At 42.7% G+C, this 27,660-nt stretch overlaps 1 protein-coding gene across 1 annotated transcript in view; it reads left to right on the top strand.

The window, feature by feature from the left end:
• The window catches only part of mertka (c-mer proto-oncogene tyrosine kinase a), a 177,379-nt gene that overhangs the window by 26,123 nt on the left and 123,596 nt on the right, over window positions 1–27,660 (top strand). The window contains exon 2 of the mRNA XM_073055966.1: window positions 25,142–25,445. Coding sequence (XP_072912067.1) covers window positions 25,142–25,445 — 304 coding nt within the window. The remainder of the gene's footprint in view (window positions 1–25,141; window positions 25,446–27,660) is intronic.

The raw sequence follows: 27,660 nt of genomic DNA, 5'->3' as shown, positions 1-27,660 counted from the left end.
CCAGCAGATTACCTGAAGCATCATTGTGTTATCTTTAAAACACTGATCAAGCCAAGCAACTAACACAAAATGGAGAACGTAAAACAGTTCACAAAACTGCAGCCTCCATCTCCAAGCACTTAGCAGGAACAAAGACAATTGATCTGTCTGCTTCCACTGTCCTCGACCCATTTGAGTTCCACGTTTTCTTACGTATTTCAAATCCGCCATGGCCAACATCCCCCTTTTTGATTCACAGAAAACCCTGGGGACCACACTACTGTTTACATGTCTGAGTTAATATCGCACAGAAGGAACACCAGCATCCATGACTACATTGGATAATATTGATAAAGATTTAAAAATATCAGTATAAAGGCATGAAGAAACATGATGTACTCAATTTCATACCATGTATCAAAGCATTTAACAGTAGTTAATTAATACTTGAATGCAACATCGTGGTATGAAATCAAACAAAATCACCAAAAAGAAATTTAGAATGGCATGTGGCATACAAACATTTAAATTATTAAAGTTGCCATATATATATCAATATACTGGGAAAAAATGCATTGCATAACCATTAGATCCAAGAGCAAAGCAATAATAACGTAAGACAATACACATCCAAAGGTATACATTAACATTAACATTTAAACCCCAGTTCCAAACTTCGCTCCCAAGAAGGGTCAGAGCAGTCTCTACTTCCTGAGGAGACTGAGGTCCTTTAACATCTGCCGGACGATGCTGAGGATGTTCTACGAGTCTGTGGTGGCCAGTGCTATCATGTTTGATGTTGTGTGCTGGGGCAGCAGGCTGAGTGTAGCAGACACCAACAGAATCAACAAACTCATTCGTAAGGCCAGTGATGTTGTGGAGGTGGAACTGGACTCTCTGACAGTGGTGTCTGAAAGGAGGATGCTGTCCAAGTTGCATGCCATCTTGGACAATGTCTCCCATCCACTCCATAATGTACTAGTTAGGCACAGGAGTACATTCAGCCAGAGACTCATTCCACCGAGATGCAACACTGAGCATCATAGGAAGTCATTCCTGCCTGCGGCCATCAAACTTTACAACTCCTCCCTCAGAGTGTCAGACACCCTGAGCCAATAGGCTGGTCCTGGACTTATTTCCACTTGGCATAATTTACTTATTATTATTTAATTATTTATGGTTTTATTTTGCTATATTTCTACACTATTCTTGGTGCGACTGTAACAAAACCCAATTTCCCTCGGGATCAATAAAGTATGTCTGTCTGTCAAAAAGGGATGGATTCTGCAAAAAAATCATTAGCTAAACCCGCATGATCTTTAATAGTCCTGGATAATTCATCCCATTGTTTAATAATATCTTCATTATGGTAAATAACTCTATCCCACTCTGCCATAAAATAAAAGAGAGGTGAAAGAGCATTAAGTTCATATCTATGTAAGCCCACAGTAGTACCATTGATAATGTATCTAACTCCAGTTAATTAGCTGGTTTTACAAAAGGTTTGGGCAATACTTGCCCAGTCAAAACTGAAGTCTCTCAAAACATTAAAAACCACAAATTGCAACTTAAAGATCCCTTCTTGTCAGATATGCTTGAAGTAGCAATGGTTCTTGACTTTAGGAGAGCATGGAGTGACCACTCTCCGCTGAACATTGACGGGTCTTCCATTGAGATCGTGAAGTGTTCACCCGGTAGAGAATCTCACCTGGTACCTCAACACCAGCTCCATAGCCAAGAAAGCCCAGCAGCATCTCTACTTTCTGCGAAGGCTGAGGAAGGTCCTTCCCCACCACCCCCCCATCCTCACCCCACATTCTACAGAGGATGTATCAAGAGCATCCTGAGCAGCTGCATCACTACCGGGTTCGAGAATTGGACTGTCTCGGATCGCAAGACCCTGCAGTGGATAGTGAGGTCAGCTGAGAAGATCATCGGGGTCTCTCTTCCCGTTACTACAGACATTTACACCACACGCTGCACCTGTAAAGCTAACAGTATTGTGAAGGACCCCACGCACCCCTCACACAAACTCTTCTCCCTCCTGCAATCTGGCAAAAGGTACCCAAGCATTTGGGCTCTCACGACCAGACTGTGCAACAGTTTCTTCCCCCAAGCCATCAGACTCCTCAATACTCAGAGTCTAGACTGACATCTACATCATTTATTATTATATTGTAATTTGTCCTCTACTGTGCCTATTGTCCTGTTTATTAATTATTGTACTGCCCTGCCCTGTTTTGTGCACTTTATGTAGTCCTGTGCAGGTCTGTAGTCTAGTGCAGGGGTCACCAACATTTTTCGCACCGTGGACCGGTTTAATATTGACAATATTCTTGCGGACCGACCGACGGCGAGTGGGGGGGGGGGGGGGGTGTTAATCATGAGAGGAATATAGGTGATAAGTCAACTATAAGTCACTTCTACTAGTAGGACCACGAGCTATAATCCCCAGGGGAATGGACAGGTGGAGAGGGAGAATGCCACTGTGTGGAAGGCCACACTCTTAGCCCTTAAGTCAAAGAGATTGCCGGTCTCTCACTGGCAGGAGGTCCTCCCGGAGGCACTCCACTCCATCCGCTCCCTGTTATGCACGTCCACCAATGCCACCCCTCATGAGCGACTCTTTTCTTTTCCCAGGAAGTCTGCACTGGGACCACCCTGCCGGCTTGGCTGATGTCCCCAGGGCTAGTGCTGCTCCGGAAACATGCGAGGAGCAATAAATACTCCCCGATGGTCGAGAGGGTTCACCTACTTCATGCGAACCCCCAGTATGCCTGTGTGGTCTTACCTGATGGGTGGGAGGACACGGTCTCCGTCCGCGACCTGGTGCCCGGAGGAGCACCAGACCCCTACCCCGAACACTCCACGGTGACTATGAACCCCGTACCCACCGATGTGTGTATATATACATATACCCACGACACCCCGCGCACACTCCCCTCTCAGCCGAGGCCCGCGCGCACACCAAGCCCTACGCAGACTCCTCACGACACTCCCATACCAGGTGCCAGGCACACGCATGAGGGATCACTGACGCCTAACGGGCTGGCACCTCAAGTCAGGCCGGAGCCAGCACAACCACCGTCACCGGTGCTACGTAGATCGCAACGACAGACTCGGAACTATAAGAAACGCTCAATTTCATTTCTAAAAGGGTTTATCTAACGAATTTAATATTAAACACAATGCATATTTTCCTCACATGAATATAGTGATAGTCAATTATAACTCACTCATTAGTCAATAGCATCATAACATTTTAAGTAACGTTTGGATATTAAACACACAATGCATATTTTCCTCGTGTGAACATATAAAATCATTGCAACACACCAGTGAGAGGACGAGGTAAGGGCCGGAGGTCCCCGTCCGGGGGTTGCGGAGATAGCAGTCCGGAGAGAGCGACCGAGTGAGCGAGGAGTGTGACCGGACGCACCCCTTCCCCCCCCCGGTAGGGAGGTAGGATCTATCAGCTGACAAAAGTTTGGCTCGAGGGATGACTTTCAGTAGATTGCAGAGAGGTAGCTGCTCTGCTACTTACGAAACCCTGAGCCTGAATTAGGTCGTCTGCAAATATTTTAGCACCAGGTTCCCCACGAACATTCGGTGTGCTAAACGGGTTCAGAGGCGGCGCCCATCTGTCTGTGCTCCAGGCCAGTACAGGCAGTCCCCAGGTTACGTACGAGTTCCGTTCCTGAGTCTGTCTTTAAGTCGGATTTGTACGGAAGTCGGAACAAGTACATCCGGCATTATTTAGCGTCAGTTAGTCAAACGTTTGTCTTAGTATATACGTAGTATATATTTTATCTTTCTATGCATATAAAACACTTAAGAAACGTATGTATTCCAATAATTAAACCACTGTGTTGCTTAGTAATAATTGTAGCTTTCATCAGGGCAGGGCCTTTCACATGCTCCATTATTCTCACTTTATCCGCTATCCTTTAAAATTGTTCCGATCGTTGACCGACTGTAGCCTAACACTTTTCCAATGACTGATGGTGTTTCACCTCTTTCCAGACGCTTTGTTATTTCCACTTTATTTTCAATCGCGATCGCTTCCCGTCAATGGAACAGAAACACTGTGGGTGGTGGGTCCCGACCTGCACCGGCTCCCGAGGTCCACTGTGTCCTAATGACCACCGCGCTGAGACAGACTAAATGGGACAAGTGGGGGCTGTGCTGGGTTTGGGTATTTGATCATCCACAATATTCTGCGTGGGAATTTAAACTGGAGGTGGCAGTGTTTTTTTTTACGAGGTCGAGTTGTGAGCTCGACCATCAACCCAGCACAGATGGTACGGAGTCATTAGATCGATTTCAACCTGGCACGGGAATGGTCTATCACTGGATCGAACTCGGGAAACTCCGTTCTCCAGCCTGGCGCTGATCTCACTGCACCACCAGCCGACCGGAATGGGGTGGGGGGGGGGGGGGTCAGGGTGAATCTTACTAAGAAAAATTTAAGCCAAATACAAAGTTAAACACAACACAGTGTCAATGGCAACAACTTAAAATGGCGGACGGCGTTATCCTTCCTCGGTTCGTAAGTACAAGTTGTCCGTAAGTTGGACGTTCGTAACTCGGGGACTAGCTGTAACAACAGCACCTCTCGCCGACCACGTGAGGCGGCTGGTTACCCGAGGCCAACCAGTGATCTCTGGCGCGAGAGTGTCACTGCGCTTAGGCGACTGATGACCTTGCGTGCGTTCAAGTTCAACAGTGGGCATGACAGGGAATGAGGAAAGGTGCAGCTAACTCATATCGCCAAATCATATTGTTTCCTCACAGCCTGGTAGCACATGCTTTGCAGCCCGGTGGTTGGGGACCACTGGTCTAGTGTAGCCTTGTGCTGTCTCACATAGTCTAGTGTAGTTTTGTGTTGTTTCATGTAACACCAGGGGCCTGGAAGAACGTTGTTTTGTTTTACTGTGTACTGTACCAGCAGTTTATGGGCGAAATGACAATAAACGAACTTGACTTAATAAGTATCATCCACCAAGCAAATTTTAGGAATGTCCTGTTATTGACAGATAAAATATATAGAGAATAATGGTAAGAAACAAACCCACAATCTGTTAACACATTCTTAATTGAATCCTCCAGACAAATCCAATATTCTCCCTTTTGATGACAAGAATCAACTTCCTTCCCACTGTAGATCCGAACCACATCACACAAAAAAGGACTAACAACGGTTGGCATTGTAATGTTTGATGCATCAGTTGTCATCATTCATATCATAGGGTAAAATATTTAGATATATATATATATATATATATATATAACCACTAGGATTGATTTACATGTGGCATATGATAATCCATAATCTTATTTCTGACTTGCATCCACATTAACAATACCATTACATTCACAATAAAACATGTCCCACTGTTATCCTAGTACTTCCATCTTTTCCCCACATTACTGTTATTCAACCAGAAATCTCAGCAGCCAGTCTCATTTCCTTTACGCAATCTCATCTCAGTTCTTCACAAATTCATTCGTAGTACATGCAACCTTCACAGAGCCTTTGACCATTATGAGGCCAATCATCAGTCGCATTCTAATCCCAATCACTTCTGAGCAGCATCGTGTTTTAATCACTTCTGTGTGTTTAATCTATTGATAGATTATTGCTTTTGCCTTGTTCACAACTCCTGTCCAGACTGCAATCAAGTGAGGAATCGGAGGCAACTCGATGCCAACATAGCCCCAAAAGCAAATTGATTTGTATCACAGTGTTGAATTGTGGGGTTCTCTGTGTGAGGATCTCCACATTTACTGCTAGCTGAGACAATGTTTGTCCTCCAACAGCCAGATCTAAAATCACGTTCCCGATTTTGACATTGTGATTTTTCAAAGGCAGTTTCTCCATCCCTTGGAGTAACTCATTGTTGCTGCTGCTGTACGATATGTCTGTCTCTCCATTCCATATTGTAAGGAAAAGCTGATTATTCACAGGCAAAGTAGACAATGACAAATTTTCATAAATACTGATAACACAATTTGTAAGTTTTATTTCATGACATTTACCCACATTGTGATCCTTTTCACTCTACTTGCCCCCTTTACAGTGTTCTCCTGGGTACGGTTAATAATGTTCAAAGGATCCTTTGGAAAATTCAGTAACCACCTCAATAGGTATACCTTGAGTGAATCGCTGCCCCTCTCACATTCACGTGTCTGATCCACAGAACTCCTTTCTCCATCCTGTACATTTGAAGAACCAACTACAACAATAGAAAAAATTTGTTCTTTTGTGTATTAATTCCCCTCCCACCTCGCCCCTTCCTATTCCGATACAAATGTTCTCTTGGGATCATTTACGATCCAACCATAGCACTCCAGTACGAAGAAGATTATCTGCAAGTAAGGTAGAAACTTTAATATCTTTTCCAACTACGTGTCAATCCTGCAGTGCCAAGGATGACTGAACAAGACGTTTAAATTGAACATTAAGAGTTGGAATGTAATGGTGAGGTTGTATAAGGCATTGGTGAGGCCGAATTTGGAGTATTGTGTGCAGTTTTGGTCACCGAATTACAGGAAGGATATTAATAAGGTTGAAAGAGTGCAGAGGTTTACAAGGATGTTGCCGGGACTTGAGAAACTGAGTTACAGAGAAAGGTTGAATAGGTTAAGACTTTGTTCCCTGGAGCGTAGAAGAATGAGGGGAGATTTGATAGAGGTATATAAAATTATGATGGGTATAGATGTAGTGAATGCAAGCAGGCTTTTTCCACTGAGGCTAGGGGAGTAAAATACCAGAGGACATGGGTTAAGGTTGAAGGGGGAAAAGTTTAAAGGGAATATTAGGTGGGGCTTCTTCACACACAGAGTGGTGGGAGTGTGGAATGAGCTGCCAGATGAAATGGTAAATGTGGGCTCACTTTTAACATTTAAGAAAAACTTGGACAGGTACATGGATGAGAGGTGTATGGAGGGATATGGGCCGGGTGCAGGTCAGTGGGACTAGGCAGAAAAATGGTTCAGCACAGCCAAGAAGGGCCAGAAGGCCTGTTTCTGTGCTGTAATGCTCTATGGTGGATAAATGTGCTCGAAGATGGTGAGAGAATGAATGCTGAAAAGCTGTTTGGACCAATCCAATATCTAAATTGAACCCCCATTTGCAACTTACATGAAAAAGTACTGATTGCTTTATAAGTACTTACCAAAGAATTTGAAAGTCAAAATCAGTATGTCAAAAGTCTTGAACAATATCTTTTATGTTCTGTAAAACAAGGCAGTCTTGTTAGTAAAGCAACTTTTCGGATCACTCCCCGAATACTCCAGTTTTCCCAGAATTATTAATTTCAAATTCCCAGTCTAACTGTGTATCAATGAACAATTTCCCTGAAAGCCCATTTCCCTTTGAAATATGAGCACCTCGTATCTGGAATAGAGATGCAGAAATTTCCATCTGAACCTAGATTTCTCATGGCCAGGGGAACTCAGCAGGCCAGGCAGCATCGAGGGAAAAGAGTGCAGTTGATGTTTCAGGCTGAAATCCTTTGGCTGGACTGGAGAAAAAAGCTGAGGAGTAGACGCCCCCCCCCCCCCCCCCACCTTTTAAATCTACTCCTCAGCTTTTTTTCTGCAGTCCTGGAGAAAGGTCTCGGCCCGAAACATCGACTGTACTCTTTTCCGTAGATGCTGCCTGGCCTGCTGAGTTCCTCCAGCATTTTGTGTGTGTTGCTTGGATTTCCAGCATCAGCAGATTTTCTCTTGATTGTGACTGGATTGCGTATGGCCAGTGTGTAATCCAGGCTGCCCTGAAGTCATTTCAGACCCAAAACGCAAAAGAGACAAAGCACAAAACTCAATTCTTTGACTGTTCTTCCTTCAGAACTTTCCACAAGTAACTGCAAAAACTTAGGACAGACAGTTCATTTACACCATGAAAACCTTACACATTTTCCAAAGAACCAAGGAAAAGGTGGGGGGGGGGGGGGACTGCTTGGTGACGGCCCCAACACTTTAACACTTTGATGCAGCCTCTTAAAACAGCCATTGCACTCTCAGCCACACGCTCCCTCAAGTGGGCTCATTTTATGCATTTAAAACATACAAACCGTGCATACTTTAAACCGTTACAGCAAATTTCTTGTTCCTAAGGGTGAAACCATTGCCAAAGCACTCAGTTACAATCCGACAAAAAACCGAGGAAATGTCTTACTGTAAGACCTTAAAATAAAGAGATGCTGCGAGTCATTCATCATGCATGTTCAACAAATTTAAAGCATGACATCCCCCACATCAACCAAAATTCCGACATATTTGGACCTGGCTATAACTCCAATGTCTGATCTGTGTTGGGATTAGTTTGAATGTACAGTTCCGGGCATAATGACCCACATTACCAGATCTAAAACAGCAGATTTGAGTGCCCCTGACATGAGCTTCCCTGATTGGGCGAAGGCACATTCCAGTGCTGTGTTACTTCCCTTTCACAACTTGTTTGCTGGCTTCTGTCCCGATCTGCATTCCCTGCACACGATACCCTGTGCATTTTCTCTAAGGGAAAACACTGCCTTGGTATTCCTGAAGTTAAAATCTAGCCCGTGCACTTCCTTCTCCTAAGCTCTAATTGTTTTCCTAAGTACCCATGCTTCAGTGTGTGTAGGGTATCCAGGATCAGACAGTTCCAACACTTCTGACCTCCTCTGTACTGTGGTCCTCAGCCAGTTTCTGCTCTGTCATTGTGTCAAATTTCACCTGTCCAAAGTAGGACCATGAACACTCAAGAAACAGTCCACAGCCTCGGCACAAATGCAGAGGGGTGCTCCCCTTTCCGCTGCCTGTACTTGTGCAGAGCCTCCACCTCGTTTAGCTCCTGCAGCTTTTAATGTAGCCTCCTGTAAACCGCCCAGTGTTCCCTGGCCTTCGACCTGCTCCTCCAACAGGGCTGAGTGTAACACTGAATTCAAACACAGAAGGGTTAACTTCTGTTCCTCTGCTTCACCTAAACCATGAATTCTCCTGTGCTGCTGAATGCTCTGGAAAAGTTCCCGTGGATCGTCTCCCAGCCCACACCTTGGTATCTTTGCAGTGATAGCAATCAATCAGGCCATGTGGAAAGGAGTAGAATGCCGTGTCACAACTTTTGCCCCTGGCTGTGGTGTTTCCTGCACTCTCTCTGTTACAACGGGCGCCATTTGGTGTTGAAGCGGGTGTTGAAGTCTCTCTCCCTCCTGGAAAAATCCATCGGGAGAGAGCCTCTTCCCCAATCATCCTCACTATTGAAGTGTGTCACCTCAAGCTAAATTACCCCAATCTATATCACCATCACCAGCAGTCCTTGCACCAAATGCACGTATCACTTCACTCTGAGCTGAGAGCTGATTTTGCAGCTTTTCGATTTGTCTTTAACACTTGGTGTGATTGGTGTCGTCTTTACTTTCAGCTGCCAACTTCTGCACGACATTCATAGCAGCCCATAAATCTTTACACTGATTTTTCCATTTCTCTTCTGTGCTTGCTTTTTTACATTTCTCTTCCTGTTTCTCCTTGTCTCTCGTTAAGCAATCACACTGAGTTAGAAACTAAGTCATGTGGATCAAATTTGCCTGACTCTGCACCCCAGAAATTTCATTTTCTTTTCTCTCTCTCTCTAGCTCTTCCCTACACTTACATAATCATCTGTCAATTTCAGTTTTTCCTCTCTCCAATTAAATCTTCCTGCTTACATCCCATTTTACTGGCTTTTGTCATCTCTTGCAATTTATTTGATTTCTTTTCACTAACTGATTTCCACAAAGCGTTCCCCCAGGGTCCCTGACTCTCCACTCCCAATCTTCCCTATCCATGCCTAATAGTCAGGCCGCTTCTTAAAAAAATATAACGAAGTAATCTCTCCAATCTTCCGAACCCCCTAGGTTCGTCTTGTCCATTCCTTTACCCGTTTTAATATCCTAACCTCGTGGGTGGTTCAGCTCAAAACTAGAGTCCCAAGACCTTTTTTTTCCCCAGCCCACCCAGGGACGTCAAAATATGTTGACCATTGGTCAATGAAACTAGGTTAGGAAATTCACAACACAACTCGTAATTAATCAAAGCTCATACTTTATTGTCTCTGCACAAACAACAATGTAACTACGTTGACCCTGGGCCAACAACTTAAACCATGAATTCTACTGTTCCCTCTGTACCAATACAGTACTCAGACAACTTGTCCAATTTATAACACCAAACTAGAGGATTTCCATTCTTTCCTCTTCCTGCTGCTGGCATGAGGGGTGGGGTGGTTCTTTGTAATGGTGAATCTCCGGAGTTATCGCTGATAGCGTAATTGAAATGACTACTTTTATATTTGTTTTTTATCAATTCAAATGTAGCATTCCAGTGTCATTGGCTGTAGGTCATGTGACTGACTTTTAACATTTTTTTATTGGCTCTGCTGCAGGCCAGCATCCCTTCATTGCCCTCTTCCCAGCAAGTGATAATTGGCAATTCATGGCTCTTTGTTCTCAATCAGCAACGAGCTTGATTCATGCAAAACAAATACAGGTATGCGTCGCTTAATGTCCACGATACGTTCTGTGAAATCGGACGTTATGTGTTTTGGACGTTGTGCAAACACCATATTATATACTTAGCAAACCTATATAGAGTAGCACTAAACTCGATATCATAGTCTGGTCCTGCTTTTTCTTTAAGCATTTCGAACAAGCTCCGTGCCTTAGCAGTGATCGTCAACGTGCTGAGAGGGATTCTCTTTTGTGTTTGGTCCTCAATCCATGTCATTAACAATTTCTCCATATCTGAAATAGGTCCCTTTCGCATTTTCGAACAATAGCATTCACTGGTTTTCCACCTTCATATTTAATAACCTTTTGTTTCACTTCCAAATCATTACTTTTCCTTTGCCTCTTGCTGCTGCTATCACTAGGAGTGGTTTTGCTGCGTTTGGAAGCCATGATGCACTTTACGGTAATATTTTCGAAAGAAAATTAAACGGAGAGATAATGCTACTACACTCCAGAGACGCGCGATACACAAGATTGGTTACGTCTGCTACATCATGTTCTCCTATCGGGACTACAGACGTATACACGATTGGACGTTGTCTGAATGGACGTTAAGTGGCGTATACCTGTAATGACTCCAACAGTCAAAAACCTGTGTGTTTATATAACCAAGGAATATCTCACAAATGACTTCTTATTTGGAACTGATCTCTGTCTAGTCCAACAGATCACCTGAGGCATCATTGTGTCTTCTTTAAAACACTGATCAAATCAGGCAACTAACACACAAAATGGAGGATGAAAAACAGTTCCGCAAAATGGCAGCCTCCATCTCCAAGCAGATAGCAGGAACAAAGGCAATTGATCTGCTTCCACTGTCCTTGACCCACTTCCACTGACCCAGTTGAGTTCCACGTTTTCTTGCTTATTTCAAATCTGCCATGGCCAACACTCTGCTGGTGACACTTGTAGGCTGTCCCCAGCACATCCCTTGGACTGTGTTAGATATTGTCGCAAACAGTGTCTTTCTTTGTATGGTTAGATGTACTTGTGACAAATAAAGCTAATCTTTTAAATCTTTGTTCTGTCCCTCAATCCTGCTTCACTGTTTAACAAAATCATGGTTAATCAGCTCAGCATTCCTGTTTTCCTGCAGTAACCTTCCACCATCTTATCAGGCATCCATTTACCTCTGTCTGAAAGGCAGCAGAAGCAGGGAACTGGAGATATTTGTGACCATCTTGAGAGGAGAAATTTCCCCTCATCTGTCTTAAATGCTTATCACTTATTTTTAAATCATGGACCCTAGATAATCCCACACAAGGAAGCGTGCTCTCCATGTCCACCCTGTCAGGATTTCTCAGGATATTATATGGTTCATCCAGTTAACTCTTGCTTTTCTAAACTCCATGGATGCAGGCCTGGTCTGTCCAGCCGACAATGTGAGCGTGGTTTGCTTGCACCCCTCAGGAGATCACAGCTCTGAAACCAGCCACAAGAATTTTATCTCTTGAGCGCTAACCTTTCAGAGTAGTCCCCAGACTCCATTGAAGAACTCCCTCCCCCCCTTCCAAAGGCTTTATACACGGAGGTGGGTTATTTGTTGGAGAGTACCTGACATGAACAGGTTTAGACTTTTAACTCTATTAACAAGAGGTTTTGAACCCTTGAATGTTTGCTCTGTCTTTATTACCAATGCTTCAACCCAGATCCTCCTCCGCCATACCTGCTTGCGTCATAACCCACGTCACGATGGGGGTGGGGTACTTGGAGACCTGTTGGCTCTATTTGAGTTCACATTCTGCTGGAGGAACTAGATGGATTGGGCAGCATTCATGGGGGAAACGGGCAGTGGAGATTTCTGGTCACAACATTTCAGTTATGTGAAGCAGGAATAGAGGCAGTCCTTGAGCCCGGTGGTATGTGCTTTAATGCTTTTCTACCTCTGCCCAATTTGGTGGGGTGGGGGGGGGGGGAAGATTAGGGGGAGGGGAGAGAAGAACGGCCAATTACACAATCAAGCAGTCATCTGCACTTCCTGTCGAGTCAAATGACGGAGCCAGCTGGAAGAGAATATTCGCCTGAGCAGGTGAAGGAGATGTTCTCTGTGGAGAAGGAGGAAGGGGAAAGAAACTAAGGAAATAGCTTGTTGAAACATTGAGTCATAGATTTGTTTCACTTCTTCCTGTCATGAGTTTTGTTATTCAAGCAGAGTTCAGCACCCTGAATTGGCAAAGACAGAGTAGTAAAACAGTAAGGCTGGCAGAGATTAGGGGGTCATTCACAATCAAAGGATCCTGGAGCCTAGAGTGAGCCTATCAGGTCGGTACTGTCTCTTTGAAAGAATGGTCTAATTTGTGTCATCCCTTTCCATTGAGTTTACTTTATTCATTTTCTAAATGCTTATGGATTTCCATTTAAAAATGATGAACTGTATAAAAGCTGAGCTTCTGCAGATGCCGGAAATCCAGAATAACACACAAAGTGCTGGAGGAACTCAGCAGGTCAGGCAGCATCAATGGAGAGGGGGGAAAAAAAAGTCAACATTTCAGGCCAAGGGTCTATCGACATCCCTCCCCACTGATCGCACCTTTTGGCACTTCTCCCTGCAAATGGGACAGGGACTGTACCTGCCCATTCACTTCAACCCTCACCACCACTCAGGGCTCCAAATGGTCCTTCTACGTGAGGCAACTTCACATGCAAGTCTGGCAGGATCATCTACTGTATCTGGTTCAAAGTTCAAAGTAAAATTCATTGCCCGAGTACATACATGTCACTACGTACAAACTTTCTCCTCCGGGTGTACTCAGCAAGTCCATAGAACAGTAACTGTAAACAGGATCAAAGAAGATCAAATTGTGCAAATGCAAATATAAATGAATGGCAAATAACAAACAGCATAAAGTAACAAGATAGAGCCCTTAAAGTTAGACCATCAGTTGTAGGGACACCAGAAATGGAATGACTGTAGTTATCATCTTTTGTTCAAGAGCCTGATGGTTAGGGGTAGTAACTGTTCTTGAACCTGGTGGTGTGAGTCCTGAGGCACCTATACCTTCTACCTGATAGCAGCAGTGAGAAAAGAGCATGGCCTGGGCGGTGAGGACATGTAGGTGTGCTCAGTGGTTAGCAGGGCTTTGCCTGTGATGCACTGGGCAAAATCCACTACCTAATGTAGGATTTTCTATTCAAGGGCATTGGTGTTCTCATACCAGGCCTCAATGTAGTCAGCACTATCTTCACCACACATCTGTAGAAATTTGTCAAGTTTTTTTTTATCGCAGGCCAAATCTCGGCGGACTCCTAAGGAAGTAGAGGTGGCTGTTGTGCTTTCTTTACAATTACATTTATATGGTGGTGTTCCTCTACATCAGTGAGACCTGACATAGACTGGGTGACACCTTTGTTGAGCACCTTTGCTCTGTCCACAAACAAGGAGGATTTCCCTGTGGCCAACCATATCAGTTCCACTCCTCACTCCCATTCTGTCATGTTGGTCCATGGACTCCTTTACTGCTACAGTGCGGCGACACAGACTGGAGGGACAATACTTCATATTCCTTTTGTGTAGCCTCTAATCTGACAGCACAGATATCAATTAATCCACCTTCAGATAATTTCTCCCCTCTTCCCCTTCTCTCCTTTTCCATTCCCCATTCTGGCTCCCCTCATACTCCTTCTCTTCCCCACCTGTCCATTTCCTCCCTGAGGTGCCGGTCCTCCTCCTCTTTCTCTGATGGTCCACTCTCCTATCAAGTTCTTTCTTGTTCAGTCCTTTACCTTTTCCGTCTATTACCTTCCAGCTTCTCACTTCATCTTCTCTCCTACCTTCCCCCTCACCTGGCTTCACCTATAACCTCCCAGCTTGTACTTCTCCCCCTCCGCCCAGCTTCTGCTGGCTTCTTTCCCCTTCTTTTCTCGTCCTGATGAAGGGTATTGGTCCGAAACATCGACTAGTTATTCCTCTCCATTGGTGCTGTCTGACCTGCTGTGTTCCTCCAGCAATGTCTGATTTTACTTAGAATATTCTTCACCTAAGTTACCAAAGTGTTTGCCTTCACTTCTTCTTCCAGCAAAGACCAGAACTTGGTATAACCTTTGAAGCAGACCATAACTGTGAACACTTAAACCCTTACAACCAAATCCTTCCTTTGAGTTTTGCCTTTAGATTGGATGAGGTGATATTTAAAAAAGATGATGAGCAAAAAAAATATTTACTGTTTTCCTCAGGGTAGAGCTCGACTTCATGTAAGGTGCAGTGCTAGATTCTTAGCGCACTGTGGATTTGTACTTCGTGATGAGTCTAAGTTAATAGCATCTGAGCCCACTTCAACTGCAAGACTTGAGGGCAAATTAAAAAAGAGAGACAGCAGCAACATTAAATTTACTCATTTAATTTTCAATCCAAAGCCATGGTGAAAAGTTCCAAAAGATAGTCATGCCTGTACTTAATGAGAGCGTTCTGCTCTTTGAGCACACATTAGTTCTTAGAGGCAAAACTATATCAGGTGAGTCTTTCAGTTTTTAACTCCAGAATACAACCTTAAAGAAGTTGGTTGCTATCAAACTCTGTCACAGTTGCCTTTTGCAAATTGCCAAGGCACCTGACACCAATCAAGATTACAACAAATTTCTCCAGATTTCTTCCTCCTATCGTTTATTTGAAGTCCGATGTCTGGAAACCAGCCTGTATGCGAGAAGGAAATGTGTCTCATTTTGAAAAATACTATCTTGAATTTTCCACCACATTAATTTTAAAGCAAGTGGTGCATTTTTCAATGTAATTGACTTCCCAGAACAGCCTGTGGAAATACATGCATCATCTTTCAAGCACTGAAGCAATTTTAAAGACTGCCACACTAAAATATAGGCTGTACTACTAGTGTTAAAGGCATAGTGTGAATGACTTATTTATTTTTAATACAAAATTCTATGCTTCATGTACTTTATTAATTATCATATTAACTAACTTGTTGCCTACAGATATTTACCATATAATCATATAACAATTATGACACAGAAACAGACCATCTCAGCCCTTCTAGTCTGTGCTGAACACTTAATCCCACTTAGTCCCACCGACCTGCACTCAGCCCATAACCCTTCATTCCTTTCCTGTCCCTATACCTATCCAATTTTACTTTAAATGACAATATCGAACCTGCCTCTACCACTTCTACTGGAAGCTCGTTCCACACAGCTACCACTCTCTGAGTAAAGAAATTCCCCCTCGTGTTATCCTTAAACTTTTGCCCCCTAACTCTCAACTCGTGTCCTCTTGTTTGAATCTCCCCTACTCTCAATGGAAAAAGCCTGTCCATGTCAACTCTATCCATCCTCCTCATGATTTTAAATACCTCTATCAAGTCCCCCCTCAACCTTCTACGCTCCAAAGAATAAAGACCTAACTTGTTCAACCTTTCTCTGTAACTTAGGTGCTGAAACACAGGTAACATTCTAGTAAATCTCTGTACTCTCTCTATTTTGTTGACATCTTTCCTATAATTCAGTGACCAGAACTGTACACAATAATCCAAATTTGGCCTCACCAATGCCTTGTACAATTTTAACATTACATCCCAACTCCTATACTCAATGCTCTGATTTATAAAGGCCAGCATACCAAAAGCTTTCTTCACCACCCTATCCACATGAGATTCCACTTTCAGGGAACTATGCACCATTATTCCTAGATCACTCTGTTCTACTGCATTCCTCAATGCCCTACCATTTACCATGTATGTCCTTTTTTGATTAGTCCTACCAAAACGTAGCACCTCACACTTATCAGCTTTAAACTCCATCTGCCATCTAACTGGCTTAAATCTCTCTGCAAGCTTTGAAAACCTACTTCATTATCCACAACACCACCTATCTTAGTATTATTTGCATACTTACTAATCCAATTTACCACCCCATCATCCAGATCATCAATGTATATGACAAACAACATTGGACCCAGTACAGATCCCTGAGGCACACCACTAGTCACCGTCCTCCAACCTAACAAACAGTTATCCACCACAACTCTCTGGCATCTCCCATCCAGCCACTGTTGAATCTATTTTACTACTTCAATATTACTACCTAAAGATTGAACCTTCCAAACTAACCTTCCATGCAGAACAGTGTCAAAGGCCTTACTGAAGTCCATATAGACAACATCCACTGCTTTACCCTCGTCAACTTTCCTAGTAACCTCTCCAAAAAATTCAATACGATTTGTCAAACATGACCTTCCACACACAAATCCATGTTTTTTTTAAAACTTTTTTTATTGTTTTCAAATAGTTACAGAATAAATGTGTATGAAAAAAAAGTGTTACCCAGCCCCCCTCCCCTTAACCCCTCCCCCCTAACATCCCTATTAAAAAAATAAGAAAGAAAAAAAAAGGAAATGCCTGGATGTTGGAAGATCCCCACATGCTCCACGGAGTTCTCATTTTTTTTAATATATGTTAAAATTCTTTTTCTTTTTACTGGCCCATTAAGCCCATTAACATTAAAACTTAAAAAATTTAGTAGATTAGTCATTATTTTTTTATTATATTACTCCAATCTATAATAATACCTAATCTTTCCACTTTCGTGGTATCCTGGGAAATCTTTATAAAAATCTCCATGTTGCTATGTGTGTCCCCACCAATCATCCAGGCAAAAAGATAGAAAAAAATTAAAATATAAAGAAAAAAAAACAAAATACCCCCCTACTAATGTTGTGGAAAAAAAACACAACATTACCCCCCCTCTGCTGTACGGGTCATGGCAACCGCCATGATTACACACGTGAATCCCGCAGTAACCGATCCACAGCCTCCCAGCCCCCCCCGCAACATAAAAAAGTATATGTATAAGAAGAGAAAAAAAAATACTATTCTCATTTAGTATTTCTAAAATTTTGCTTTTCTCTTCTATAATATCCATAAATGTCCATCACTTCTGTTCCTTGGGTCTATCTTCATCTTTAATCCATTACGTTTGGAAGCCTCTATGTGTAATTAGCGAATAGATGGAAGTTCTTGTACAAACTCCTCCGCTTTTCGATAATCGGAAAAAAAATTTTCCCTCCTCCAAAAAAATTATCAGTGTTGCTGGATGACGCATTGTAAATTTATAACCCTTTTCCCATAAGGCTTTTTTCACTGGGTTAAATTCCTTCTTTCTCTTCAACAGGTTGTAACTTATATCCGGATAAAAAAGAATTGGTTTCCCTGCTGTCATCAGTGGCCCATTTCTATTTTTGGCACTTTGGGCAGCGGCCTTCAGGATCTTTTCTTTGTCTTGGTATCGTAAGCATTTTATCAAAATTGATCGTGGGTTTTGATCAGCTCAAGGTCTTGACCTTAAAGATCTATGCGCCCTTTCAATCTCAATTGGAGTTTCTCTTTCCATTTTCAATTTTTTAGGGATCCATTTTTGAAAAAAATTTATTGGATCTTCTCCTTCTATATCTTCAAGTCCAACAATTTTAATATTATTTCGTCTACTGAGATTTTCAAGCTTATCAATTTTTTCCATAAATTGTTTTCTTTCTGATGTCCAAGCAGTATTTTCCTTTTCCATTTTGTCCATTCTTTCAACCATGTCTTCCGTTGTAGTTTCCAAGTCCGTAATTCTTTTTTCCATTTTTTCCTGTCTCTTTGTCATTTTATCAACCAATAATCTCCATATTGGTCATTTTTTTTTGAGTATTTTTTGATTATTTTTAATTACTTTTAATGTGTCTAATTTACGCATTATTTGCCTCAAAGTCTTTTCTATGTTTCTAGAAGGACTTTTAACTCCTTCATCTGATCCTTCCGAGAGATTTGACTCTCCCTCCGATTCGCTATCACTTTCAGTTGCAGTGGTAGCTGGGCTTTGTAGTTCTTGTTGCTCCCGTTTGCGCATGCTCCATCCTTCGCGTTTGCGCAGTTCACGATGGTCTTTTCCTTTGGAAGTGGCCAATGTTGCCACAGTCTCCTGTTCCGTATTGCCGGTGATATAATGTACCTGAGACCGCGGTTCCTCGGTAGACGTGGGCCTTGTTCTTGTTCCAACTTGCGTAGTCTTCCCGGTATTAGTTTTCTTCATTTTTCTTCCTTGAGGCATAGCTTGACACAGTCCGGAGTCGTTTATAATAACTTTTAGAAAGTATTGACTAACTTTTCTTCACTTAAACATTAATTTATTAACTTTTTACGGGAGAGCTGGGTCCCTGCGTCTCGATCCTACGTCATCACGTGATGTCCCCCGCACAAATCCATGTTGACTGTTCCTAATCAGACCCTGTCTATCCAGATAATTATATATACCATCTCTAAGAATACTTTCCATTAATTTACCCACCACTGACGTTGAATTTACAGGCCTTTAATTGCTAGGTTTACTCTTAGAACCCTTTTTAAACAATGGAATAACATGAGCAATATGCCAATCCTCTGGCACCATCCCTGTTTCTAATGACATTTGAAATATTTCTGTCAGAGTCCGTACTATTTGTACACTAACTTCCTTCAAGGTCCTAGGGAATATCCTGTCAGGACCTGGAGATTTATCCACTTTTATATTCCTTAAAAGTGCCAGTACTTCCTCCTCTTTAATCGTCATAGTTTCCATAACTTCCCTACTTGTTTCCCTTACCTTACACAATTCAATATCTTTCTCCTTAGTGAATACTGTGTTACGTATTCAGGCAACAATAAATATATATGAGTTAGGCAAGGGTTTTCATAACAAATAACACTTTTATTAAACACTGAAAACCAACCCCCCAAAAGTAAACAAACATTAGCTTAAACGGAACTCAGCTGCTGTGCGGCAGATTCACTGTTCTTAATAGCGTTGCAGATCAAACCGTTCTTAAAAGCAGTATTGAAAAAAACAGTTCTTTAAAGCGGTATGCCGAAAAAAAAACAGTTCTTTAAAGCAGTATGCCGAAAGTTCAAAAGCTCACAGTCCTTTTAAAAGGAGAGACTTATTAAAGCGATTTAAATTCTCTTCCACGTCGTTGTCCTTCGATTCCCCGGCGTCGAACTTTCCCACGAAGAATTTTATGGAATATAATGGCTTAAAGGTACTGACCTCTCTTCCACACTATTCTCAATCTCCCGCTATCCCAGCGGAGATTAACACGAGAACAGTCAACGAAATCCTTCCGAATGAGGATCACACAAGGTCGTAACCAATCCACCGTCGAAAATCGATTCTCCTCGATTTTTATCTTCCAAACTTTTATCTTCACTCTCCACCAGCAAAGAAACCGCTGGCAATGACCTTTTAAACTTTAGGCATTTTATAAAACTTCATTTTTCAACTAAACTGCGTCATCACATTAAATCACGCAGGGACATGAAGTCAGGTTGGCAAATCCCGCCACGAACTGCCCCACCTGACAGGGTGGGTCTTCCTTTTATACCCTGTAAAAAAAACCTGTCACATGACCTCTACTGGCAGGAAAATGACGTCACTCCACCATCACAAGACCATTACCTCATGTCCAGTATAACTTCAACCCCAGTCACGTGACAAGGGTACCACTGTCACGTGTCACGGGTACGTAACAACTGAAGAAAAGAAATTGTTCGAAATCTCCCCCCCCATCTCTTTTGGCTCCATACATAGCTGTCCACTTTGATTCTGTAAGGGACCAACTTTATTCCTCACTATCCTTTTGCTATTAATATAACTGTAGAAACCCTTTGGATTTATTTTCACCTTACTTGCCAAAGCAGCCTTGTATCTTCTTTTAGCTTTTCTAATTTCTTTCTTAAGATTCTTTTTACATTCTTTGTATTCCTCGAGCATCTCATTTACTCCATGCTGCCTATATTTATTGTAGATATCTCTCTTTTTCCTAACCAAGTTTCCAATATCCCTTGAAAACCATGGCTCTCTCAAACTTTTAACCTTTCCCTTCAACCTAAGGGAAATAAAGATTCTGTACCCTCAAAATTTCACCTTTAAATGACTGCCATTTCTCTATTACATCCTTCCTATAAAACAAATTGTCCCAATCCAGTCCTTCTAAATCCTTTCGCATCTCCTCAAAGTTAGCCTTTCTCCAATCAAAAATCTCAACCCTGGGTCCAGTCCTATCCTTCTCCATAATTATATTGAAACTAATGGCATTGTGATCACTGGACCCAAAGTGCTCCCCAACACATACCTCTGTCACCTGACCTATTTCATTCCCTAACAGGAGATCCAACACTGCCCCTTCTCTAGTTGGTACCTCCATGTATTGCTGCAAAAAACTATCCTGCACACATTTTACAAACTCCAAACCATCCAGCCCTTTTACAGTATGGGCTTCCCAGTCTATGTATGGAAAATTAAAATCTCCCACAATCACAACCCTGTGCTTACTACAAATATTGGCTATCTCCTTACAAATTTGCTCCTCCAATTCTCCCATTAGGTGGTCTATAATACATCCCTGTAAGTGTTACTACACCTTTCCCATTCCTCAGTTCCATCCAAATAGACTCCCTAGACAAGCCCTCTAATCTATCCTGCCAGAGCACTGCTGTAATATTTTCTCTGACAAGCAATGCAACACCTCCCCCTCTTGTCCCTTTGATTCTATCACACCTGAAGCAACGAAATCCAGGAATATTTAGTTGCCAATCACACCCCTCCTGCAACCATGTTTCACTAATAGCTATAACATCATATTTCCAGGTATCAATCCATGCTCTAAGCTCATCCACCTTTCTTACAATGCTCCTAGCATGAAAATAAATGTATTATGTCTTATGTCTTATTTAAATTTAGAAAAGATCCGCTGCTCAGTCTTAAATTCGAAACAATCTTCTTATGATATCTGGGGACCTTTCCTAAATTACTTTTCCAATTTATAAAGTTTAACAGTGCACAGACTTTTATGTATATTTTTATCTTCTCTTCTTAAGCGAATATGTTTTTTTTCTAATTATCCATTGTCATCCATCAGCTTTTTTCTTTGGTAGTTGGTAGGGGGTTGACTTTTTTTTATATAAAAAATTTCTTTTATGATGTATGACCTATCTTTAAATTTTTGATTACAGAGTGGTATACCTTTATGTGTTATGCTATAACATTTTGATTAATTTTATTACAATATATGAATGTACACAAGTTATGTTGAGATGTATCTATGTGTTGCATTCTGTAAATCTTGTTTTTTTCCTTCTGAATAAAAATACTGTAAAAATAAATAAATAAATGCATTTAAGAAATTCTCCACCTCTTCCTCTCTGTTTATCTCTAACAGTACAAACAACTTTACTATCTTTTTCTTCCTTCTCCCATACATCTATTCCTACACTCTGGCTCCCCTTCCCCCCTTGTATCTAGTTTAAATACACTGGAGCCTCTCTAGCAAACCTACCTTCAAGAATATTTGTCCCCCTCCAGTTCAGACATAAACTGTCCTGCCAGAACAGGTCCCACCTTCCCTGGAAAACTGCCCAATAATCTATAAATCTGAAACCCTCCCTCCTGCACCATGTCTTCAGCAACATGTTGATCCGCGCTATCTTACTATTTCTAAACCCACTTGCATGTAGCACTGGTAGCAATCCTGAGATTGCTATCCTGGAGGTCCTGTCCTTTAACTTGGCATCTAACTCACTAAATTCACCTTTCAGGACCTCCTCACTCTTCCTACCCATGTCATTGGTCCCTACATGGACCACGACATCTGGCTGCTCACCCTCCCTCTTGAGAATACTGAGAACTCGATCCGAGATATCGCGAACTCTGGCACCAGACAGACAGACATGCTTTATTGATCCGGAGGGAAATTGGGTTTTGTTACAGACGCACCAATCAAGAATAGTGTAGAATATAGCAATATAAAACCATAAATAATTAAATAATAATAAGTAAATTATGCCAAGTGGAAATAAGTCCAGGACCAGCCTATTGGCTCAGGGTGTCTGACACTCCGAGGGAGGAGTTGTAAAGTTTGATGGCCACAGGCAGGAATGACTTCCTATGACGCTCAGTGTTACATCTCAGTGGAATGAGTCTCTGGCTGAATGTACTCCTGTGCCTAACCAGTACATTATGGAGTGGATGGGAGACATTGTCCAAGATGGCATGCAACTTGGACAGCATCCTCTTTTCAGACACCACCGTCAGAGAGTCCAGTTCCACCCCCACAACATCACTGGCCTTACGAATGAGTTTGTTGATTCTGTTGGTGTCTGCTACCCTCAGCCTGCTGCCCCAGCACACAACAGCAAACATGATAGCACTGGCCACCACAGACTCGTAGAACATCCTCAGCATCGTCCGGCAGATGTTAAAGGACCTCAGTCTCCTCAGGAAGTAGAGATGGTTCTGACCCTTCTTGTAGACAGCCTCAGTGTTCTTTGACCAGTCCAGTTTATTGTCAATTTGTATCCCCAGCTATTTGTTATCCTCCACCATGCCCACACTGACCCCTTGGGTGGAAAAAGGGGTCACCAATGCCTTAGCCCTCCTCAGATCACCACTAGCTCCTTAGTCTTTTTCACATTAACCTGCAGATGTTTCTGCTCACACCATGTGTCAGGGAGGCAACAGACCATCCGGAATTCTCGATCTCTTCCACAGAACCTCCTATCTGTCCCCCTAACTATCGAATCCCCTATCACAACTGCTCTCCTCTTTTCCTTCCATCCTTTCTGAGCTGAGAGTCCAGTCTCGGTGCCAGAGACCAACCACTGCAACTTATCCCTGGTAGGTCGTCCCCACCAACAGTATCCAAAACGGTATACTTATTGATGGGAACCGCCACAGGGATGCTCTGTTCATTCTGTCTAATCCTGTTCCCTCTCCTGCCAGTCACCCAGCCACCTGTCTCCTGACTCTTGGGGGTGACTATTTCCCTGTAACTCCTGTTTATTTCTGCCTCTACCTCCTGAATAATCCAAAGTTCATCTAGCTCCATCTCCCGTTCCCTAACATGGTTTGTCAGGAGTTGCAGCTGGATGCACCTTTTGCAGGTGTAGTCATCAGGGACAATTCTGCTCGCCCTGACTTCCCACATACTGCAAACGGAGCACTCAACTGCCCTAATTGCTGCCTCCATTATCTACTCCTAAGGTAATTCAATTAATTAAAGGTGCTTACCTGGCCTTGCCTCACTTGGAGTGAAACTCGACCTCAGCCTCTGCTCGCTTTTTAAATTCTCCTGCTGATCTCAGAGGCTGACTTCCACACGCTTGCGCAGTTGTGCCCCATTCAAACCTTGCCTCTGCCTGTTCTCGCCAAAGCCGTCCCACTCTGCCTCAGTCCACTCCGACGATGGCGGTCTTTTTTTTTTAAACCTTTGGCTCGCTACGTCACGCGCCTGTGCAGTCTAGCCTCTTTTCCCCGATCAGTTTTAAAAAAAGACTTCTCTCCGAGATGCCTTTACTTCCCTCTCCACCTCTTGCTTCGATATTTGCGAACATCTTGGATAGTGTGTATATTTAGTCCTGGGTTATCAATACATTTGGAACATTTTCTGGGTGTGGGCAATTTTGTACATCCCAAGAACTTCAAAGCCTATTAAGTACTGTTGAAACGTGTGCTTTTTATGTGCAGATACTCGAGGACGTGCTGTTAAGGTGAGATTGGGAAGGTTTTAAGGTGATGAGCAGGTTAAGTTTTGTAACAGAGTGGTAGGTGCCTGAGAGTTACTGCTATGGGTTGGTGGAGGAAGCAAACATAATGCTAGTTTTAAGAGGCATGTAGACAGGCACATGAACATAGAGGGATATGAACCATGTGCAGGCAGGTGGGTTTAGTTCACACAAACTGCTGAAGGAACCCAGCCGATCATCCATAGAGAGGCATAAACAGTCAACACTTTGGGCCGAGACCCTTCATCAGCATTGGAAAGGAACAGGGAAAGAAGCAAGAACCTGCAGAATCTCTGTGTTTAGATGAAGTTTAATGTGGCACCATGGTCTCACTGTGGGCAGAAGGTCCTGCTCCTGGGCTGTATGTGGCAATGGTCATCAAGGTTCTTCTCAGCTGCTGCCTCCCATTGCTGAAGAGCTACTCCCTAAATCACCGTGATTTCTGCCCAGCAAAAGGCACAATGCGTATTATTTCCACTACGTGACAAACTTCAAGAAAGCTGCAGGTCTTTTTCAATCCAGCCTACTCCAGTCAGGAGGGGCAGAAATCTGCAGAAATTAGTCATCATCTTATGGTGACTCTACAAGAGTTTGCGGGCTAGGAATTTAGCCAAAGGATTTACATCAGTGACTATCTGATGAAGACCAGTGTCAGGGAAAAGTACATCATGATCCTTTGTTCAGTCTTTCTCACTGCAGCATTTCACCTCACTTTAAGCTTCCTGTGCAAGTGGGCTGTTGACTTCACAATCTATCTGGTAATGGCCTTGGCCCACCCAGCCTTGGCCCACCCCTGATCTAATCCTAGCCTAATCACAGGATAATTTACAATGACAAATTACCCTGCTGACAGGTATGTCTTTAGACTGTAGGAGGCAACCAGAGCATTGGTGGCCTATGTATATTGCCAACTTATAACTCCTTGATTTAGATAAGTGATATCCCTACAGATGGAGCGTGTACTTTGCATTATTAAATTAACTCTGCATTTGACAGCAGTTTAGACTGAAAATCCTTCAGATAGTGCAGGTCCATGTGGTGACTTTTTGACTGGCACATTTTTTTTCCGTTGGTTGAAACAATAATTAAAGAATATAATTTGTTTTCCCTCAGGCCTTGCCTATGTGCCAATATCAGGTGGAGGATCACAGGAGACTGCTAAAAGGAGAAGGGAGGCTTTGGGAGGAGCAGAATTTGGAGAAAAGATCCAATTCAAGCCTGCAGCCGCAATGATTACAGTGTCTCCAGGCAACCCTGCAAGCTTCAATTGTTCTATTGTTCTACCTGGATATGAACAGGATCTGCACATTAAATGGCTAAAGAACGGCGAATACCTAATTGATGGTGACCGCTGTTCATTCAAAGGTATCTCCTTTAGCGACGGTAGTGGCAGATCCACGATCATGAGCTCCTGCAGGTACAGCATTGTGTTCTAAGCATTCATTCTTACAGTTTTAAGATTTAGAAAATGATATTCCTAAATGTTTACATTGGGATTCTCCCCGTTGTTGTTTTACATTTGCTCTGAATGTGTCCGTTATTACTCTCCCCCTGCCCTGGAGGAGTTCTTGGTTAATGAAGCTGAAGGGGTGTGTGGGACGTCTTTTGCCTTAGTTTCTTCACAAGCAAATTCCTGCCACTGCAGTCATATTAAGATGAAGGCAAATGGGATTGAGGAGGAGAGCAGAAGGTTTCAGGTAGTGATGAGTAACTCTTGCAAGCTGTTTAACCCTAATTTGCAAAAAGGATCAGGAGGTGGTCGTAATTAAGTCTTCTGGTAGCATTGCTGTTGTCGGACCTTTCATTATTGCTAGTGATCGATGGGAGTGTAAAGGCCATGTAGCTGATCAATAAATTTGTTCAATTAAAATACGTAAAAGTAATAATCTTCTGGTTAGAGAAGCCATATCTGCTGCAACACCAAGAACCACTAGAGGAACTCAGCAGTGTCAGGCAGCATATATGGAGGGAAATGGACATTCCAGATGAAAGGTTTTGACCCAAAACATCAACTGCCCAATTCCTTCCATAGATGCTGCCTGAACTGCATTCCTCTAGTGCAGAAGTTCCCAACTTTTTTTTATGCCATGGACCCATACCATTAACTGAGGGGTCCATAGACCTTCGGTTAGGAACCCCCACTCTGGTGCATTTTCTGTTGGTCCAGATTCCACCATCTTCAGACCCCTGTGTCTCCATATCCACTGCATTCCGTTTTTGTTGGAATGTATTTCAGATTTTTGCTTACCATAAAAGTTGGAACTATTTTGAGTTGTCCAAATTCACTTAAAGGTACAACCTCCAATTTGGCAAGCCATTTTATCACAGTGAGTGCATTGTAGCCATGGTAAATGTGGTTGGCCACATTATTTATATTTGGTGTGGAGCTTATTTGAGGAATATTGTGAGAAATATGGCTGTGTAAAGAGTCTTGGGCCTATTTAACTTTGACATTGGGATCAGCGATTTAGCCTACTTGGTGGCTATAGTGGGGAAGGTTGAAGTTTCTTATTTAAACAAATTGTTTTGGATGTGGAGCAGAGAAGCTTCCGGCCCTCTTCCTGCTGCCTTCTGTTCACAGACTTGCCTTTGGACATCTGCTGGCAAGCGAGGTGACTGAAGATTGGATGAGTCCATTGAATGTGCTGGCTGTGCAGATATTTCATATTCTGGTAGCTTGTCACGAGCTCTTCCTGACCAGAGGTTTCCTGCATTCATTTGGTGTTTTAAGTTAAGCAGTTTAAAGATCTTGTTATGTGGAAACAGTGGCAGTGTTGATGTGAAAAGAAATTTGGTACTGACGATGAATTGCTCCCAATAACAGTGAACATTGGAGAAAACTATTATTTATGATAAACATTATTATAGATATTATTTATGCAAAAGGAAAAGTGTCAGTTGTACCATGAAAGCAGCAACCGTTTGTTTCCCATCACTGTGGAAGTTGTGATATCTCTCTAGACAAAGAGAGAAACGGTAAACTGTAGGATGAACAGTAGTGTGTTTTTTTTTGTAGGGCTGTAGATCGTGGTCTCTGTGACAGAACAGGTTGGTAATGCTAATTCTCCCGTTCACCTTGTCCCTTTGCCCGGTTAGTCACTTGTCCTCGTTCTGTCCCTGGTCTAGTTACCCCAGTAGTTTACTCACTTTGCCCCCCCCCCCCCCACCGTTCTGCAATTCTTGGGAGTTCATCATGTGCACACCCCAACAGTAAAACTATCTCGAGCTTGGCTAATCAAAACGATCCCTTAACGTGCTCTTCTGGTTTATAACTCACAAGAATAAAGATTCCAGACACAGACGTTCCAAACAGTTTCATTTATTTTCACTCACACCTTTGCTTCAGTTTGTAGACAGCAGAACGGCCTAAAAGAAGGGCAGTTTCGAGCATCCTAAAATAATGCCTGGGTCTGTGGGAGCAGGCGCACTGCACTCTGCCCAGGCAACACCACAGGTGGGGAGGCATTATTCATTTGTATTTATCTGAGTATATGGACACTGATCTATAGGTTTAACTAAGGCATTTGTTGTGGAATAAAACTGAAGGATGTTAGAATCCCTTACACATCTGGAGAAGAAGGATGCTTATGTGAGAATGCTGTTCTTGGACTACAGTTCAGCATTCAACACCA

The sequence above is a fragment of the Hemitrygon akajei genome, chromosome 9 (genome assembly GCF_048418815.1).
Source record: "Hemitrygon akajei chromosome 9, sHemAka1.3, whole genome shotgun sequence".
Lineage (NCBI taxonomy): Eukaryota > Metazoa > Chordata > Chondrichthyes > Myliobatiformes > Dasyatidae > Hemitrygon > Hemitrygon akajei.
Note: the sequence above shows the minus strand (reverse complement) of the source record. Positions and strands in the feature narration are given on the sequence as shown.